Source organism: Salvelinus alpinus, chromosome 2, assembly GCF_045679555.1.
Source record: "Salvelinus alpinus chromosome 2, SLU_Salpinus.1, whole genome shotgun sequence".
Taxonomy (NCBI): domain Eukaryota; kingdom Metazoa; phylum Chordata; class Actinopteri; order Salmoniformes; family Salmonidae; genus Salvelinus; species Salvelinus alpinus.
The window spans coordinates 127,237,646-127,254,360 of record NC_092087.1 but is presented as its reverse complement, the minus strand read 5'-3'; the positions used below and the strand labels follow the sequence as shown (position 1 = coordinate 127,254,360).

At 45.9% G+C, this 16,715-nt stretch overlaps 1 protein-coding gene across 4 annotated transcripts; it reads right to left on the bottom strand.

The window, feature by feature from the left end:
- Positions 1-643: 643 nt before the first annotated feature.
- LOC139568699 (ras GTPase-activating protein nGAP-like) lies at positions 644-15,737 on the bottom strand. Of its 4 annotated transcripts, none has more exons than XM_071390720.1 (18): positions 14,892-15,737; positions 13,724-13,863; positions 13,408-13,486; positions 11,696-11,763; positions 11,423-11,508; positions 11,202-11,334; positions 10,839-10,937; positions 9,424-10,092; positions 9,164-9,308; positions 8,897-9,041; positions 8,500-8,736; positions 6,697-6,898; positions 2,770-2,861; positions 2,307-2,625; positions 2,004-2,114; positions 1,681-1,871; positions 1,471-1,555; positions 644-1,333 (listed from the first exon to the last, which is right to left on the bottom strand). In XM_071390720.1, the coding sequence occupies exons 1-18, from the start codon at positions 15,514-15,516 to the stop codon at positions 1,217-1,219; spliced, it is 3,543 nt and encodes a 1,180-aa protein (XP_071246821.1). In that variant the 5' UTR covers positions 15,517-15,737; the 3' UTR covers positions 644-1,216. The 4 variants fall into 4 exon arrangements, with proteins under 4 accessions (XP_071246821.1, XP_071246822.1, XP_071246823.1 ...); XM_071390721.1 differs by having other exon boundaries at positions 11,202-11,331; XM_071390722.1 differs by lacking the exons at positions 13,408-13,486; positions 13,724-13,863; positions 14,892-15,737 and adding an exon at positions 12,736-13,018.
- Positions 15,738-16,715: the final 978 nt, after the last annotated feature.

The following is a 16,715-nucleotide window of genomic DNA, read 5'->3' as shown; positions in this document are numbered from 1 at the left end:
AAAGTAGCCTATAGCCAAAATCCCACCATAGAAACATGGTTAGACTTAATTTAAGACTTACATATGCGCTCTCCGTTTCTATAAACTTTATTTAATTGTCTAGTGGCAAAAGGCATTATCCTAGTCATATTAGCAACCCATGATAGTTGTTGCATCTTTAGAACCCCTTTCTTCATAAATTTCGAACATATATTTCGTCTCTGTCCATGAAACCGCTTATATGTTCGGTGCGATTTTTGAACGCGTTTTTCCGCAAATCGCATTTTGGAACACTTGTCCGTATGCCGACTGCCTGGTGTACATTGCTGCGCTTAAAATGTGAAGAAATAATACTATATCAACATTTTAAGTTAGACATTCTGATCTGTTTCATCAGCCTTATTAATAGATACAGCGTATACCTCCACTACACTACTTTGATACGCATCAGTGGGGATTAAGAAGTGAGTATACACAATGCCCATAAAAAAGTGGGTATACGGCGTATACCTGCACATACTCTCTAATAAACCAATTGAACTATTCTCTGACTCCTTACATGGACATTCTCATCAGTTTATTTTGTTATTTAGCAATAGTAATTTAGTCATTCTTACCAAGTAGACCACATAGGCACACACATAACACAAGTTCACACAAACACTGAACCGTACATTGTTTATTCGAGTTTTTAATTAAGTACACAGAAATTGTAAATCTGCATTCAAAATGGATGGAAAATGGACAACATTCTAAGAAGTGGCGAATCAAAAGAGGACAACGATGTATTTAATTACATATCAAGGTGTGGGTATCCTTACATTCATTTTGTTAAACTGCAGAGGGAAATTGTTCTTGCCGTAGGCTATTATTGATGTTTAGGTTTCTACACTCAAATTAGATCAGTCTGTTCCTGTCAAATCAACTAATGTTCCACAAATATTTCAAGTACAGTGTACACAGTAAGTGCAATGTTAGACAGGTTTAGCATACCTGTGACTTTTTAGTTAATTTCTGTTTGTTTTTTTCAATTGGACACAGGTTAAGATTCATGCATACATTTACTCAGTTTTCTCATGAGAAAAGCATCATACAGTAACCTGAATTTCTGAAAGTAAGCCACCCTTCAGGCAAAACAACATAATTCTGGAGGGTTTTGTATTTGGAAGAACGTGAAAGCTATGGGGACTAAGCTAGGCATGTGTCTATATTACAACTCTGTGCTGCCAGCCTGACTTCAGATGCTGTTGACATGATTGGCCCCGATCCCAGGGTACTGTGTGTTGCTCTGGTCACCGGTGTAGTCTCCACTGAGCTGGTGCCTGTCCTTCAGCAGGTCTGCAAACTGCTCCTCCTGAGAACACACAGCAACAAACGGCTACATTTAGTTTTGTTTTTCAAGTCATGTTACCAGGTAAGAAAAATGAATATGTAGCCTAAACACTCGTCATGACTCATCTTAATAATTGTGGTAGATATCTCCAGTCTTACCAGTACGTTCATTCGCTCAGCTGCTGCCACGGCGACGTTCAGCTTCCTCTCATCCTCCTCCCTCTCCTCCTCGATAACCCCCAGCCTATGACGTCGATTAACAATTGCATTTTAGTTCATCTTCAAACCAAATAAACTCTCATTAATTTGAAAGGTTGTGAATGTCATTTGATTACATTTCGATCTGTCCCTCTTACTCCGCTGTCTCACCTGAAAGTGGCGCTAGCAAGCTGTTCCTCACGGACAGCCAGAAGACTACGCAGTTCGTTAACCTCAGCCAACAAGACTGCATTCTGATCTTGACTTTGGACAATGAAGTCCTCCAGCCGCTTGGCCATCTCCAACTCACGCTCTGTCACCTGCTCCACCCCCAGGCGGAGCTCCGACAGCTCCTGTGCATGCTGGTTAAATCACAAATCGACATCATGGCGATCAAGCAATTTTATCATTGCAGTATTTCTTTGATGAGCTGAAGTAATCAATGCGAAAGGAGCAGCATTACTGGATGATAAATAATATGAAGGTGAACCCACCCTGTCCAGTAGGTTGATATCTTCATTCTCTACCTTCCTCTCGTATGTCTCTTTGCTCTGGGACACTTTGATCCAAGGCACTGGAGCAGGAGGAGCCTTTACACCGACACTCTGACACAAGAAGAGGGGATGCTTTCATGAGATTCAATCACTCCTCCCACCCATCGACTCTCAACAGAACAACCACATGGCAATGCAAGGTTATGACTATGAACCATGTACTTCATGAGGAGAATGTCAACATAAAATAGAATGTTTGAATGTTGACAATTGAAACCACATGACCAAGATTTCCAAACTCACGTTCTGTGGTGATGAGATATCAAGTGGAGGGTTGGCTTCCTGCTCTGCCTCTTGGTCCTCCAGCGGCAGATTTTCAGTGCTGATCAGTCTCCTCAGTTGCTGTTTAGGGTCCATCTGCCGTCTGTGCGGAGCACTCTGGGTCCTGGATACTGGCTTCCTCTCTCTGGCACTCATCCTGTCTCGCTTGACCCTCTGAAAGCTTTCTTTCCGCTGGCCGCCCTTCACATCCATAGGCAGCTGCTGCATGGAGTTGTGCAGAGGGCTGTACTTGCCCACGTCTTTAGGGGGCACGTAGGTCGGCTTGGAATGACCAATGTTGCTGTTGTGAAAAAGAAAAATCACGACAATAAAGCGAGACGTGAAAAAGATTGTGAAACTATGTACGCACACAAGTAGGTCTACAAAAATGCTTATGTGCAATACACATAGGGTGCACATGCAGAAATGCACTCGCCAACCTCACCTGCTAACAGTAATCCGTAGAGCATCTGGGCCCAGAGATTCTGTAATCTGGTTCAGGATTGAAGGCAGAGGGTGCAATTTGTCTATGGTGTCCTGAGGAAGAAATATGAACGAACAGCATGTTAGCTACCACTAAACCTTACCATGGGAGGTTTCAGCTTCGTTTCAAGTTTTATTTGTCACATTTGTCACATACAGCGAAATGCTTATTTTGCTAGCACTACACAACACTGCAGTATTCAATATTAAATCAAACTGTATTTGTCACACGCGTCAAATACAACAGGTGTAGATGTCCCGACTTCCGCCGAAGTCGGTCCCTCTGCTTGTTCGGGCGGCGTTCGGCGGTCGATGTCACCGGCCTTCTAGCCACCTCCGATCCACTTTTCATTTTCCATTTGTTTTGTCTATGTCTTACACACCTGGTTTCACTCACCCAATTACCTGTTTATTATTTAACCCTCTGTTCCCCATGTTTGGTTGTGAGTGAGTGTTTGTTGTATTGTGGACCGTATTGTGGGCTTGCTATTGTCTTGTATTTTGATGACTTTGAGTAAAGTTACTTTTATTTACTCATCTTTGGTGTCCTGCGCCTGACTCCTCTGCACCAGCTACACATTGACCATTACAGTAGACCTTACCGTGAAATGCTTACTTACAAGCCCTTAACCAACAATAGCTTTTAAGTAAGGAAGGAAATATTTGCTATAAAAATAAAAAGTAACACAATAAAATAACAATAACGAGGCTTTATCCAGGGGGGTACCGGTACAGAGTCAATGTGCGTGTGTACAGGTTGAGGTAATGTACATGTAAGTAGGGGTAAAGTGACAATGCATAGATAATAAACTGCGTGTAGCAGCAGCGTAAAAAAGGGGTCAATGCAAATAGTCAGAGTAGCTATTTGATTAACTGTTTAGCAGTCTTATGGCTTGGGGGTAGAAGCTGTTAAGGAGCCTTTTAGACCTAGATTTGCCTTGCAGTAGCAGAGAGCACAGTCTATGACTTGGGTGGCTGGATTCTTTGACCATTTTTAGGGCCTTCCTCTGACACCGCATGGTATAGAGGTCCTGGATGGCAGGAAGCTTGGCCCCAGTGATGCACTGGGCTGTACACTCTACCCTATTTAGGATCTTGTTGTCGTATGCCGATCAGTTGCCATATCAAGCGCTGATGCAACCAGTCAGGATGCTCTCAATGGTGCAGCTGTAGAACTTTTTGAGGATCTGAGGACCCATGCCAAATCTTTTCAGTCTCCTGAGGGGGAATAGGCTTTGTCGTGCCCTCTTCACGACTGTCTTGGTGTGCTTGGACCATGATAGCTCACAAACTGCTTCACTACAGCCCCATCGGTGTGAATGGGGTTGTTCTTGGCCCTCCTTTTCCTGTAGTCCACGATCAGCTCCTTTGTCTTGATCACGTAGAGGGAGAGGTTGTTGTCCTTGCAACACACAGCCAGGTCTCTAACCTCATCCCTATAGGCTGTCTCATCATTTTCAGAGATCAGGCCTACCACTGTTGTCTTGTCGGCAATCTTAATGATGGTGTGTGTGTGTGTGTGTGTGTGTGTGTGCCCATGCTTTCGTGGGTGAACAGGGAGTACATGAGGGGACTAAACACCCACTCCTGAGGGGCTCGCGTGTTGAGGATCAGCGTGGCAGATGTGTTGTTGTTGCCTACCCTCCCTGACAGGCCACCTGTCAGGAAGTCCAGGATCCAGTTACAGAGGGATGTGTTTAGTCCCAGGGTCCTTAGCTTAATCATGACCTTTGAGGGCACTATGGTGTTGAACGCTGAGCTGTAGTCAATGAACACCATTCTTAAATAGGTGTTCCTTTTGTCCAGGTGGCAGTGTGGAGTGCAATAGAGATTGCGTCATCTGTGGATCTGTTGGGGCAGTATGCGAATTGTAGTGGGTCTAGGGTTTCTGGGATGATGGTGTTGATGTGAGCCATGAGCAGCCTTTTAAAACACTTCATAGCTACAGACGTGAGTACTACGGAGCGGTAGTCATTTAGGCAGGTTACCTTGGCGTTCTTGGGAACAGGGACTATGGTGGTCTGCTTGAAACATGTATATATTACAGACTTGGTCAGGGAGAGGTTGAAAATGTCAGTGAAAACACTTGCCAGTTTGTCAGCGCATGCTCTGAAAAGGCATTCTTGTAATCCGTCTGACCCTGCGGCCTTGTGAATGTTGACCTGTTTTAAGGTCTTAACGACATTGGCTACGGAGAAGGTGATCACACAGTCGTCTGGAACATGGTCAGTGTTGCTAGCCTTGAAGTGAGCACAGAAGACATTTAGCTTGTTTGGTAGGCTCGCGTCACTGTGCAGCTCGCGGCTGGGTTTCCCTTTGTAGTTTGCAAGCCCTGCCATATCCGACAACCGTCAGCCAGTGACTGACGTGGTGTACTCCTCAATGCCATCGGATGAATCCCAAAACATATTCCAATCTGTGCTAGCAAAACAGTCCTGTAGCGTAGCATCCGCATCATCTGACCACTTCTGTATTGAGCGAGTCACTGATACTTTCTGCTTGAGTTTTTGCTTTTAAGCAGGAATCAGGAGGATATAATTATTGTCAGATTTGCCAAATTGAGGGTGAGGGAGAGCTTTGTACGCATCTATGTGTGTGGAGTAAAGGTGGTCTCGAGTAAAAAAAAAATCTTCCTCTGGTGGAACACATGCATGCTGGTAGAAACTATAGTACAACTAATAAAAATAAGAGATTTTACAATGTGCAGTGATACTGGAGTATTTGAGGTAGATATGTACATATAGGCAGGGATTATGAGAAGTGACTGGTAGCAGGATAAATAATAATAGTAAACAGTGGCAGCAGCATAAGTGGAGGTGGGTGGGTGTGTGTGTGTGTGCACTTAAGTGTCAGGTCTACTCCCTCTCCCCCGTTCCGTGCTCGACATCGCTGGTTTACTAACCACCGGTCCTGGCTGCCCATCATTACGCACACCTGCGCCCCTTCATTACTACCTTGATTACTTACCATTTATCTAGCACTCTGTTTATGTCAGTCATCAAATAGTATTGTTTATGTTTCCTTGTTAGACGCTTCTCTTCTCTTGTTTTGTACTCCGTCAACACCACGATCAGCTGGCGCAACTGGGTGTGGCTATGGATGAGGTCCTCCGAGTCCTCCACCACCTCAACACCACCCGAGAGGATTCACTTTCAAATAACGGAGGGCCTTCTACCATGATTCATCCCGGCAAGCCAGTCTCCCAGCCTACCCAGCAGTCTGCCCAGGTCAGCGATGCCCAACTGTCCCTCCTGGACAACTAAGATGGGATGCCATCCAAATGCCATGGCTTCCTACTCCAGTGCTCCCTCTATTTCACTCATCAGACGGGAGCCCCCACCACTGAGAGGTCCAAGGTTTCCACGGTCATTTCTCTGCTGACTGGGCGGGCGTTGGAGTGGGCTATGGCCGTCTGGGAGAGAGGAGAGGAGGAGCTGGGTTCCTACGAGGGGTTCATGGCTCTGTTCAGGGCGGTCTTCGACCATCCACCGGAGGGCAACTACTCCAACTCCTGCAAGGTACCCAGACCTCTGCGGAGTACAGTCTCACCTTCCGGGCGAGCCCACTCCTCGCCCTTGGGGCCGTCCCCCTGGCTAGCATTGTCAGTCACATCTGGACTTAAAAAAAAAAAATCTAGCACTCTTTCTGTCAGTCATCAGGTAGTATTGTTTCTATTTCCTTGTTAGATGCTTCTTGTTCCATGTTTTGTTATCATTAAACTCACACTGCACTTGTTTCCTAACTCCCTGAGTCTTCGCTACAACAAGAGTGTCAGTGTAGGCGTGATAGGCGGATATACATGTAAACAGGGCTGAAAAGTGACTGGTAGCAGGAGTACAAGAATGTCATAGCATAACCCTTGCCTTTGATTCAGTTGATTTATGCCTACCTGCTTCATTGGGGAAATTATGTCGACCAGCAGGCTGTGTAGGACAGCCAGACGCAGAGGCAAGTCAACATAGCCATCGAAGGATGTCATTGGGATCTCTATGTCTGGGCTGGACACTGTCTGAAGGAAGCACCTCATCCTCTCCCAGTGCTGCTGTAGGAAGTCATTCATGAACAGCATGTACCCCTCCTTCTCCCCAAACCTGTTAATGGAAGAGGATGGGGAATGGATTAGTGTTGGAGGAGGGAACGCCTGGTTTGGGAATATGGAGAGAAGATGTTTATTCTTATCAGCAGACTCAATAGCCTTGGTTTCTCAAATGACTGCCTCGTCTGGTTCACCAACTACTTCGCAGACAGAGTTCAGTGTGTAAAATCGGAGGGCCTGTTGTCCGGACCTCTGGCAGTCTCTATGGGTGTACCACAGGGTTCAATTCTCGGACCGACTCTTTTCTCTGTATATATCAACGATGTCGCTCTTGCTGCGAGTGATTCCCTGATCCACCTCTACGCAGACGACACCATTCTGTATACATCTGGCCCTTCTTTGGACACTGTGTTAACTAACCTCCAAACAAGCTTCAATGCCATACAACACCACTCCTTCTGTGGCCTCCAACTGCTCTTAAACGCTAGCAAAACCAAATGCATGCTTTTCAACCGTTCGCTGCCCACATCCGCCCGCCCGACTAGCATCACTACTCTGGACGGTTCTGACCTAGAATACGTGGACAACTACAAATACCTTGGTGTCTGGCTAGACTGTAAACTCTCCTTCCAGACTAATATCAAACATCTCCAATACAAAATCAAATCTAGAATCGGCTTTCTATTTCGCAACAAAGCCTCCTTCACTCACGCCGCCAAACTTACCCTAGTAAAACTGACTATCCTGCTGATCCTTGACTTCGGCGATGTCATCTACAAAATAGCTTCCAAGACTCTACTCAGCAAATTGGATGTAGTCTATCACAGTGCCATCCGTTTTGTTACCAAAGCGCCTTATACCACCCACCACTGCGACCTGTATGCTCTAGTCGGCTGGCCCTCGCTACATATTCGCCGCCAGACCCACTGGCTCCAGGTCATCTATAAGTCTATGCTAGATAAAGCTCCCCCTTATCTCAGCTCACTGGTCACGATAACAACACCCACCCGTTTGTACGTGCTCCAGCAGGTATATCTCACTGGTCATTCCCAAAGCCAACACCTACTTTGGCCGCCTTTTCTTCCAGTTCTCTGCTGCCAGTGACTTAAACAAATTGCAAAATTCGCTGAAGCTGGAGACTTACATTTCCCTCACTAACTTTAAACATCAGCTATCTGAGCAGCTAACCGATCGCTGCAGCTGTACATAGTCCATCTGTAAATAGCCCACCCAATCTACCTACCTCATCCCCATATTGTTTTTATTTACTTTGCTGCGCTTTGCACACTAGTATCACTACTTACACACCATCATCTGCTCATCTTCATCTGCTCATCTATCACTCCAGTGTTAATCTGCGAAATTGTAATTACTTTGCTACTGTGGCCTATTTATTGCCTTACCACCTCATGCCATTTGCACACACTGTGTGTGTGTGTGTGTGTGTGTGTGTGTGTGTGTGTGTGTGTGTGTGTGTGTCTCTGTGTGTGTGTCTCTGTGTTGTTGTTTCTGTCACAGTGCTTTGCTTTATCTTGGCCAGGTCGCAGTTGTAAATGAGAACTTGTTCTCAACTGGCCTACCTGGTTAAATAAAGGTGAAATAAAAATATATAAAAAATTCTTGACTTGGACCATATAGTTTGTAGAATTAACTCACAGGGTGAAGTTGGCTAGGTTCTGGATGACCTTGGCTGTGAAGGTGAGGGTGCGCAGGGTGGCCGGCTCTGGATAGGGCTGTGTCAGACCAAACAGGGAGGGGCTGAGGATGGCGGGACACAGAAAACGGAGGAATAGCGAGGCAGAGATGAGGCGCTGGCCAATTTCAGGTCGTCCCTGCTTCTCGCACAGCTCCACCCAGCTGGAGAAGATCCTGTTCAGCTCTTCAGGGAAAGACCTGTGAGGTAAACGGTGGCGAGAGCGGTCAATTGCAGCCTAGTATTTCCTGTGAGTGAATATGAATCAGCATTCATTTGATAGCATTCTTCTGGCTAAGACTGCTCTTCCCATTTTCTATCTTTATATATTGTTTCCCATCAGGTCTCTTTGTCCCTCACCCGTGCATCTCAGTGATTTTCTGCACTGCCTCCTCACAGCTCTCCTTCAGGTGCCGCTGGTTGTTTGACAGCTCAGAGGCGGGGCATTTGAGAGGGTCTACTTCACAGCTCTCTACTGAGGCATACAGTCGAGTGATGAATTCCCCTGTAAGAAGAGCAATGGCACAGTGTTCCATAACAGTTTCTAAGAGGAAGGTCTAAAAAAGTGTTAAAACAGATCCACTGTTACCCAGGGCGAAAAATTGTATTTCCACAGATATTCCTTACCCAGGGTGTCGATGAGGTACTTCTGGCCCACCAGCTTCATGTACTCATCAATGGCCTTGGTGGCCAGCGTGTTCTCCCTGAAGATCAATGCCTCTTTCTCCCCAAGGCGTTCCACCTCTGCACTACCCAACTCGATAAGGAACTCCTGGAACATAAACACACAGAATAAGCGCTTTTAGCAAGTTATGACTAGCTGACTATTGTAAAGGTCTACTTTAAATGCTTATCATGAAGCAGCGGTCACCCCTTTGTTTTCTTACCTTGGCCTTGCCAATGCTTTGCAAGACGTGGACCAGTGCCCCGGCTAGTTCCTCCTTCTTCCTGACTGACAGCAGTGGCTGCAGGTTCCTGCACATGCCCACATAGTCCACTGTCACAAACTCTGCAAACTCCTTATACCTCTCGATGGGCAGCACCTGCAGGTTCTGAAAGCGCGCCTTGACACGGAGCGACGCTTGGGGCCCCAGTTGCTCCTTCGTCCCTCCGGCACCAGACGCCTTGTAGGGAATAATCGGGTGCCACTTCTCCTGGAAGGCCCTTCCACGGATGTCGGCCAGGGATAGGGCCACACTGCCAAGGGGATGCAGGGTGGACTCATCCCGGGAGTGACGCTTCTTCTTGGGTTCCTCGTCGCGGAAGAGGTGCAGGGTGATCTGGGAGACCGACGGCAAGTTGTCCAGCTCAAAAAACTCTCCCCAGAACAGCTGGCAGCCTCCGACCACCCCGCCGCTGCCCCCGAGCACCCCACCAGAGGATCCATCACCAACCAAGCTGGAGTGATGGGAAGACTTGCCCACGGCTCGGCTACTGGTGCGGGCGAACAGGGTGCCATCCAGGTGCAGCTCGCAGTAGTATCGCCTCTTGGGGAGCAAGTCCTTGGCCTCGTTCACCCACAGACTGAGGGAGTTCTCTGTCCGCTCACAGTTGTCCTAACGGAGACAGAACATGTTAGAACATCAATCAGTGAGTATACAATATGGATTCCTAGGATATCATGGCAATGTGGCATACATTAAAGGATATGTTTTATTTTGTACAAAAATATCAATTTCTTTTGTAATATTCCATTTTGTGACTCCAGTGGTTCCTCTCCATTCTATAAGTAACTGCCAAAATAAAATATAAACACTTATGAGGGATACAAAGTACTGTATATTGAAAGCATGTTCCAGACACTTGTAGAATCTATGCCAAGGCGCATTGAAGCTGTTCTGGCGGCTCGTGGTGGCCCAACGCCCTATTAAGATACTTTATGTTGGCAGTTACCTGTAGAATCAGCCTACATGAAGAATGGAACAGCTGGATAGGGGACACCACTTGAGTCACACAAAAGGGACTATAACATTGCGGATCAACTTTGGAGTGACAATTTCATGTGTACAACATTTAAAGACCTGCATCACTACACTGAGAGATTTGCTGTTTCTAAAAGGACGTATTTGGGTGTTTTTGGAGCCTTTGTTTGTTTTTTCGGGCCCCCATAATATACAACAAGGATGAGGAAATGATTTGCTGTTTGGGATAAGTTTCTCAAAAACAAGTGTAATAACAAAGGTGTCTGGACCTTTCTCTATAACATGCCATTTACATAAATAAATCAAATATTTTTTACAACCAAATCAAACTCCTCCTTTAATTGGTATTGAAGATGAATATTTTGAAATAGTTTCTTTACCTTATTGGGCTGAGCAGCCCGTCTCAGGTCCTCTATCCAGCGGTCTCGCTCAGCAGCTGAGGTGCACCCAAAACAGTGGTTGTTCTCTGAGTTTATCACCTAGGATGTCAATATGAAGGTGGAAATTGCCAGCAGTCAATACATGACAGGACAGAGTGAAGCAAAGATGTTATTGGGCAGTATTTAACATGAACCTGGTCAAATCACTTTAAGACATGGGACGATTATAGAAGTTCAATCAAATTTCAATCAAATTTACTCATAAAGCCCTTCTTACATCAGCTGATGTCACAAAATGCTTTACATAAACCCAGCCGAAAACCCCAAACAGCAAGCAATGCAGGTGTTATAGGTCAGCTCTACCTCAAAGCAGTACTTCTCCCCCAGGATGGAGCTGTGTACAGGCCTGATGACCGTACTGGTATCTGCGCTCAGATCCAGGTTTCCTGCAGCGCTGACTGGGATGGACACGGACTCCCGTGAGCCATAGAGCCTGCTGAACAGACAGGGAGGAGGAGACGAGAGGAGTCAAGGAGGAACAGCCTGCCTTACACACCAAGAGCACTATGAGACTGACCGCATACCTGCTCCCTTTGTTCAACCCAATGGTGTTTAACTGGGTATTGCTCTTTCGCATGGCTCCACCATAGAAACGCCGCTTGATCAGCCCCTTGAGACAGAGGGCAGGAAGAAGACAATTAAAGAGGGGGGAGGGAGAGATGGGTAGATGAAGTTCAATTCATCCCCAGGGGCATACTGATTAGCAGGCCCTGAGTCATACAGAATCCTCAGGAAATCCAGAGCTGTTATGAATCATGTAATAACAGTATTTTATCTGTGGAGTATGCAGTGCTCACCCTCACTCCTCCATCTTGGCCCTTCAGTCTGGGGCCTCCAGTGGGGGCCATGTGGTCGGGGCTGCATTCTGCAGGTCCAGGAGATACACAGAGTTAGCATGTAAACATGTAAACACAGTTTTGGCTTGATATGATCCCTCCCCTAAATGGCAACCTTTTATCAGAGCGTCTCGGGTGGGAAGTGGGCATTGTGGGTAGTCTCTGTTATTGTTGCTCCATATGGAGACCTACTGTATATCTTGTTACATATCACTCACGTCTTACATACATACGTGTGTACATTTTCCTGTTCATTTGGAAACCATTGTGGAGAGACAACCAGTGGTTGATCTAATCTCCCCGAACTAAATTGCAGTCCTCTGAAACCACCAGGGGAAGTGTAGTCATTTCCCCCCTCTCTGCATTTCCTCTGAAGACCGAACAAATAACTGCTCAAATAGATGATGCTGCAGGGCTGAAGATTATTCCGACTGAGTTTGAATAACTAATCTAGAACAGTACATGTACTGTATAACTGAACGTCAATACGCCGGCTTTGAAATCCTATTGATAACCACTTTAGCTTAAGTCTCTCCAACAGTAAGACATGTCTAACGTAAGATGGTTGAGGGATGACTAGGCTCAGTGTCAGAATGAGTCAACCATTGATAACTGTTCTGGCAGTCACGCCGGATATTGCTTTTATCTAGTGGCCGAGACAGGGCAGGAGCCTTGCAAGTGCAGCCTTCATTTCAGACATTGATGAACTTGGTTTAGAGACTACCAAAACCCTGAGTACCACTGCAGAGCAGATAATCAGCCGTGATGTCACTCCACGTCAATAAAACAACCATTGAGACACTCTTTTGGGCTTAAAGAATACATTTACCTATGGCAGTAACTAAAGCCATCATACAGTACATCACTTTTCTTCAGAGCATTCGTTAAAAATTCCCCTTTGTTGATATTCTCCTTTCATAGACATAATCAAGTGCAATATTTGTCTGAATCAATAGCAATTGTGACCGTACAAATGAACTTCTATCTAATCCTTTGCTTACCCAATGTGCCTCCACATGCAATCCAGCGTCTAAATCCCATCATTGAGAGAGGGCGAGAGATCTGTCGAACCCGCTTCTCCTAATCACACTTAAGAGTGAACACTGTTTCACCTCTCATGGTTCTCCTCTCTTCATCAAATGGGCCTCGCCAATGTAGGCATCACATAGAACTAATCAGTGTCTAATATTATATAGCCAGACTAAGTCCACAAGCTAATACTAATAGAAGTAACATGAACGAGAGAAGCCACGCTACAGACACTGCTTCTTCTCAACCAGCCCTGACTGGTCTTCTGGAACACACACAGATGCGATGGTATCTCCCCCCAAATTTTGAGGAAACAATTTGAAAGCCACTCGCAAGCATAATCACGTCAGCTATTTCCTCTGTGCCTGCTCTACCGTTCCTCTGCTAGACTCTCTAGTGGTTGTGATGCTGCCGAATGGATGTTGTCCTTGCAAAGACATCCCTGACTCAGTCTTGCGCTGTCTGTATTTCTGAGGATCAACCATTTTGATGAGAAAATGGACTTCACTGTTGTCTCTCCTTTGCGTCTCTGATGTTGACGTTGGGAAAGCTATTAGAGAAATCAAGGTATTGATCACAGTTCCGGGAACCCTATTAGACACTCCTACTGTCTAAAACCATTGAGGCAGTATTGGAGAACTGACCCATGTTGACATCTGCCAGGTTCTGCATGCTGAGGTTTGACAGGCAGCTGCTGACTCGGTTCCGGGTCCACATCACTGGCTGAGAGAGGGAGTAGAAGAGATGCACACTCACATAGTAACCTAGAGAGAACCCATGACTGTCAACTTCATACAGTCAAGTGTGAGTTTCCATTGAGAGTGCAGTGCTCCCAGTAATAGTACTAACTGTTAAGTGCGATGCTTCAAGGTTGTGTTGACTCTATGTTGTTTAATGGAAGTGCATTCCTAAGTGTTGTTGGTGTAATTTTCAGTGTTGTTGTTGGTCTGTGTCGTGTACCTCTTCCTCCGGGGTGATGAGGATCTGTCCGTCCTCCAGGACACAGTTGTTGATGTCCCAAACGGGGACGTCCTGGGGAGGGGCCCATGACAGCCTGGCTAGCTCTAGGGACGCAGCTGCAAGCCCGCTCCCACCCGCATCTGTACACACACACACACACCATGACAACAGCACACTAGATCAGCACAGAATGGGATGGACCAAATCACTCCAATAGTCACTTGAAATCCTGGCCTTTTTATTTGAACTGTCTGTGTGACACAACTAACTACAGCTGCATGACATGGTCTACAATAGATGCCACTAATTTGACTCATTTTGATGACCCTAGTCATGCCTCTGTGATTGGACACAGTTATTTTAACAATACTCTATCTCTGTGTCTGACATTGAGTTTTCCTAATTACAGTATAGTCTAAGGGAACCAGCAATAGTCATTCTTGGGGGGGGGGGGGGGGGGGGGTAATTGAGTGCACACGCTGGCCCTTGGATGTTTTTCATTCGGAGTAATTATGGCATGATGTCGTTATCGGACACAGTGCACATGGCCACTCCCATTTGTAGTTGTTGTTTTGATGCTATCTTCTCTCCGCCCCTCCTCGCTCCCCATCTGTGACGAACCACAACTCTCACACATCCTGTGTCAGTTTGTTTTCGAATCTAAGTATGGCTGTATTAACTTCTCCTAAATCATATCACATTCTGTACGTTTTTTTTATCCATATCTGTATCTTCAGGTTTTTTCTAGTCTCCAACGCGAATAGACTGACTGAAAAGTCCACTCAAAATGGTCTCTGACTGTATGGTTGAGTCTAATGCTTTTGGTTTTATGCAAACTTGCTTCTTTAAAGTGTAAAATGCTTACTAACCATGTCTACCTTCATCGTGGGTTCTTAGACACACACTAAATGCCATGTATACAACACCAGATGTCAGCATTTCACTGAAGGAAAATTACGGAAAATCTAAACTAGACTAAAATCGAGAGACTAACTAAACTATACAAATTCAAACCTAGAATTTAAAACTGTACTCAAAATGGTTGACATACAGCGATGTCGGACGTCTCAAAAACCAGAAGAAAGAGCATGGTACTGTCATGTGTGGCGCTAGGTGTGTATTCAGATAACAAGGCAATCCGCTTATGGTGTGCATTCTGCGCCTTCACCTTGTAGAAGGGTCGGGGTGCTGTTTCTGCTCAGCAGCCGGGGCTTCTTGAGCTTCTGCGAGACGGTGCGTATGTACTTCCTGAACAGTGCCCCTCCGCCCCCTTTCTGTGGCGTGTCCGTGGGGGATGGTTCCGGTGCCTCTGCGCTTGCCCCTGGTCCCAATGTTGCCTGGGCTGAAGAGGAGGGGGACTGGGTAGTAAACAGCAACCCTGGAGGCTCAGACTGGGCCCTTCTGAAGGGGTTCTTCCTGGAGGTAGGGTTCTTCTCCAGCCTGGGGGTCTCCCCTCCTCGTCCAACGGTTGAGGCTCTTTCTCCGGGATCCTCGCTCAGGGCTTTCCGCCAGTTCTGCATCTTATTACTCCATTTGGTGGTGGAGGTCTTCTCCATCTTCTCTATTGTTGTTGATGCTGTGGCTCCACCCTCTCCTCTCGTCCCGTCAAGGGTTGCTGCCTTGGCTCCAGTGTGCCACTTGTAGGTGTTGAGAGGGTCGACGTCCTCAGGAGGAGGGGCGTCATGAGGATGCTCAGCAGGTGTCTCCTTCTCCTCCTCTGTGGGGCCCGTCTCCTCTGCAATCGGTTTAGCTTCTGGCTCAGATTCAGCGTCCTGGTTTGTGCCCATTTTCATCTTGGTATCTTTTTTTAGCTTGCTCCTCTCAATGTTTTCAAGAATGGAATAAATCGTCTTTACCTCCCTACTTAAGGTCCCCTCAAAATGTAATCACTTAGGATGACTAATAATCTGGACATTACTTGTTTTTCTTTCTTGATTCTTTTTTCGATTTCTGTGTTCCAAAATGTCATCCGGCAACATCAGTCTGACTGCTTCGTGCGTAGTTCCTTTGCTGTGAGTCTTCACACCCTCAACCTCCCACACTCAACGGTTGCTTCCTTTCACAGTGTCACTAACTCTATTTTTTTTCATGTATTTTAGTATTCTGACTGGTCTCTCTGCTCTCTCACCTCTCCCCTTCTTCCCCTTGACATCCTATCCAAGAGTTCTCTTTTTACTTTCCCTCAAATCCTCCCACACCCTCTGTAATGTTCTTAATGTCTTGTTGGCCCTTGTCCTGAACAGAGTATTGTTCAATTCCTCCGCTGCATGGATGAAATCTCCTCGTAAAATCCTCAGGACCTCTTCACGTGTATGGTTTAGGTAACTAAAACTGTTGTTAAGTCTGAAGTTGTCCTCCACCTCACAGGAAGTGTGTCAGTTCACTCAATCATTTTGAAAGTGCCAGAAAGGAACAGGGGATGTCTTCAAATGTTCTACCCACTTGCCTACTCTTTCTTTTGTATATGAAATGTAAATATGTGCTTGGTTCTGATTTGTTCATTTAGCCTAGATATGAATTGTTTGCATCTGTACCTTCCTTTACACAGACGGCTCTTATTTCTTCACACCTTCCTCTTTTTTTTTAAATGTAAAACATTGATTGAGACATATGATCTGATGCTATCACAATAATGGGAAGCTGAGACATCCATTTCACAACTCTGTCTTGGGGCCTGTCCCATTCACCAGTTCTATCACCTATTCGGATCAACCCTGAAGTTCATACATCAACGACAACAAGATGTAGAATATTTATTGAATGATATTTAATAGAACATCACCATCTGTGGGTGGTCTGACACAGATACATGTGGTTGTTTGTGTTCAGCGGCTGTTGGGCTCAGTTTCCCGTCTAAACCAGCAGCACTTCCTGCCAGCCAAACAGGTTCGATAGACTCTAAACCACTTCCTGTGTTGATGCTGCACAGTTGTGACACATGCACCTGTTAAATATTTCAATCTCACACACTGGTCAGTGTGTGTTTCGCGAG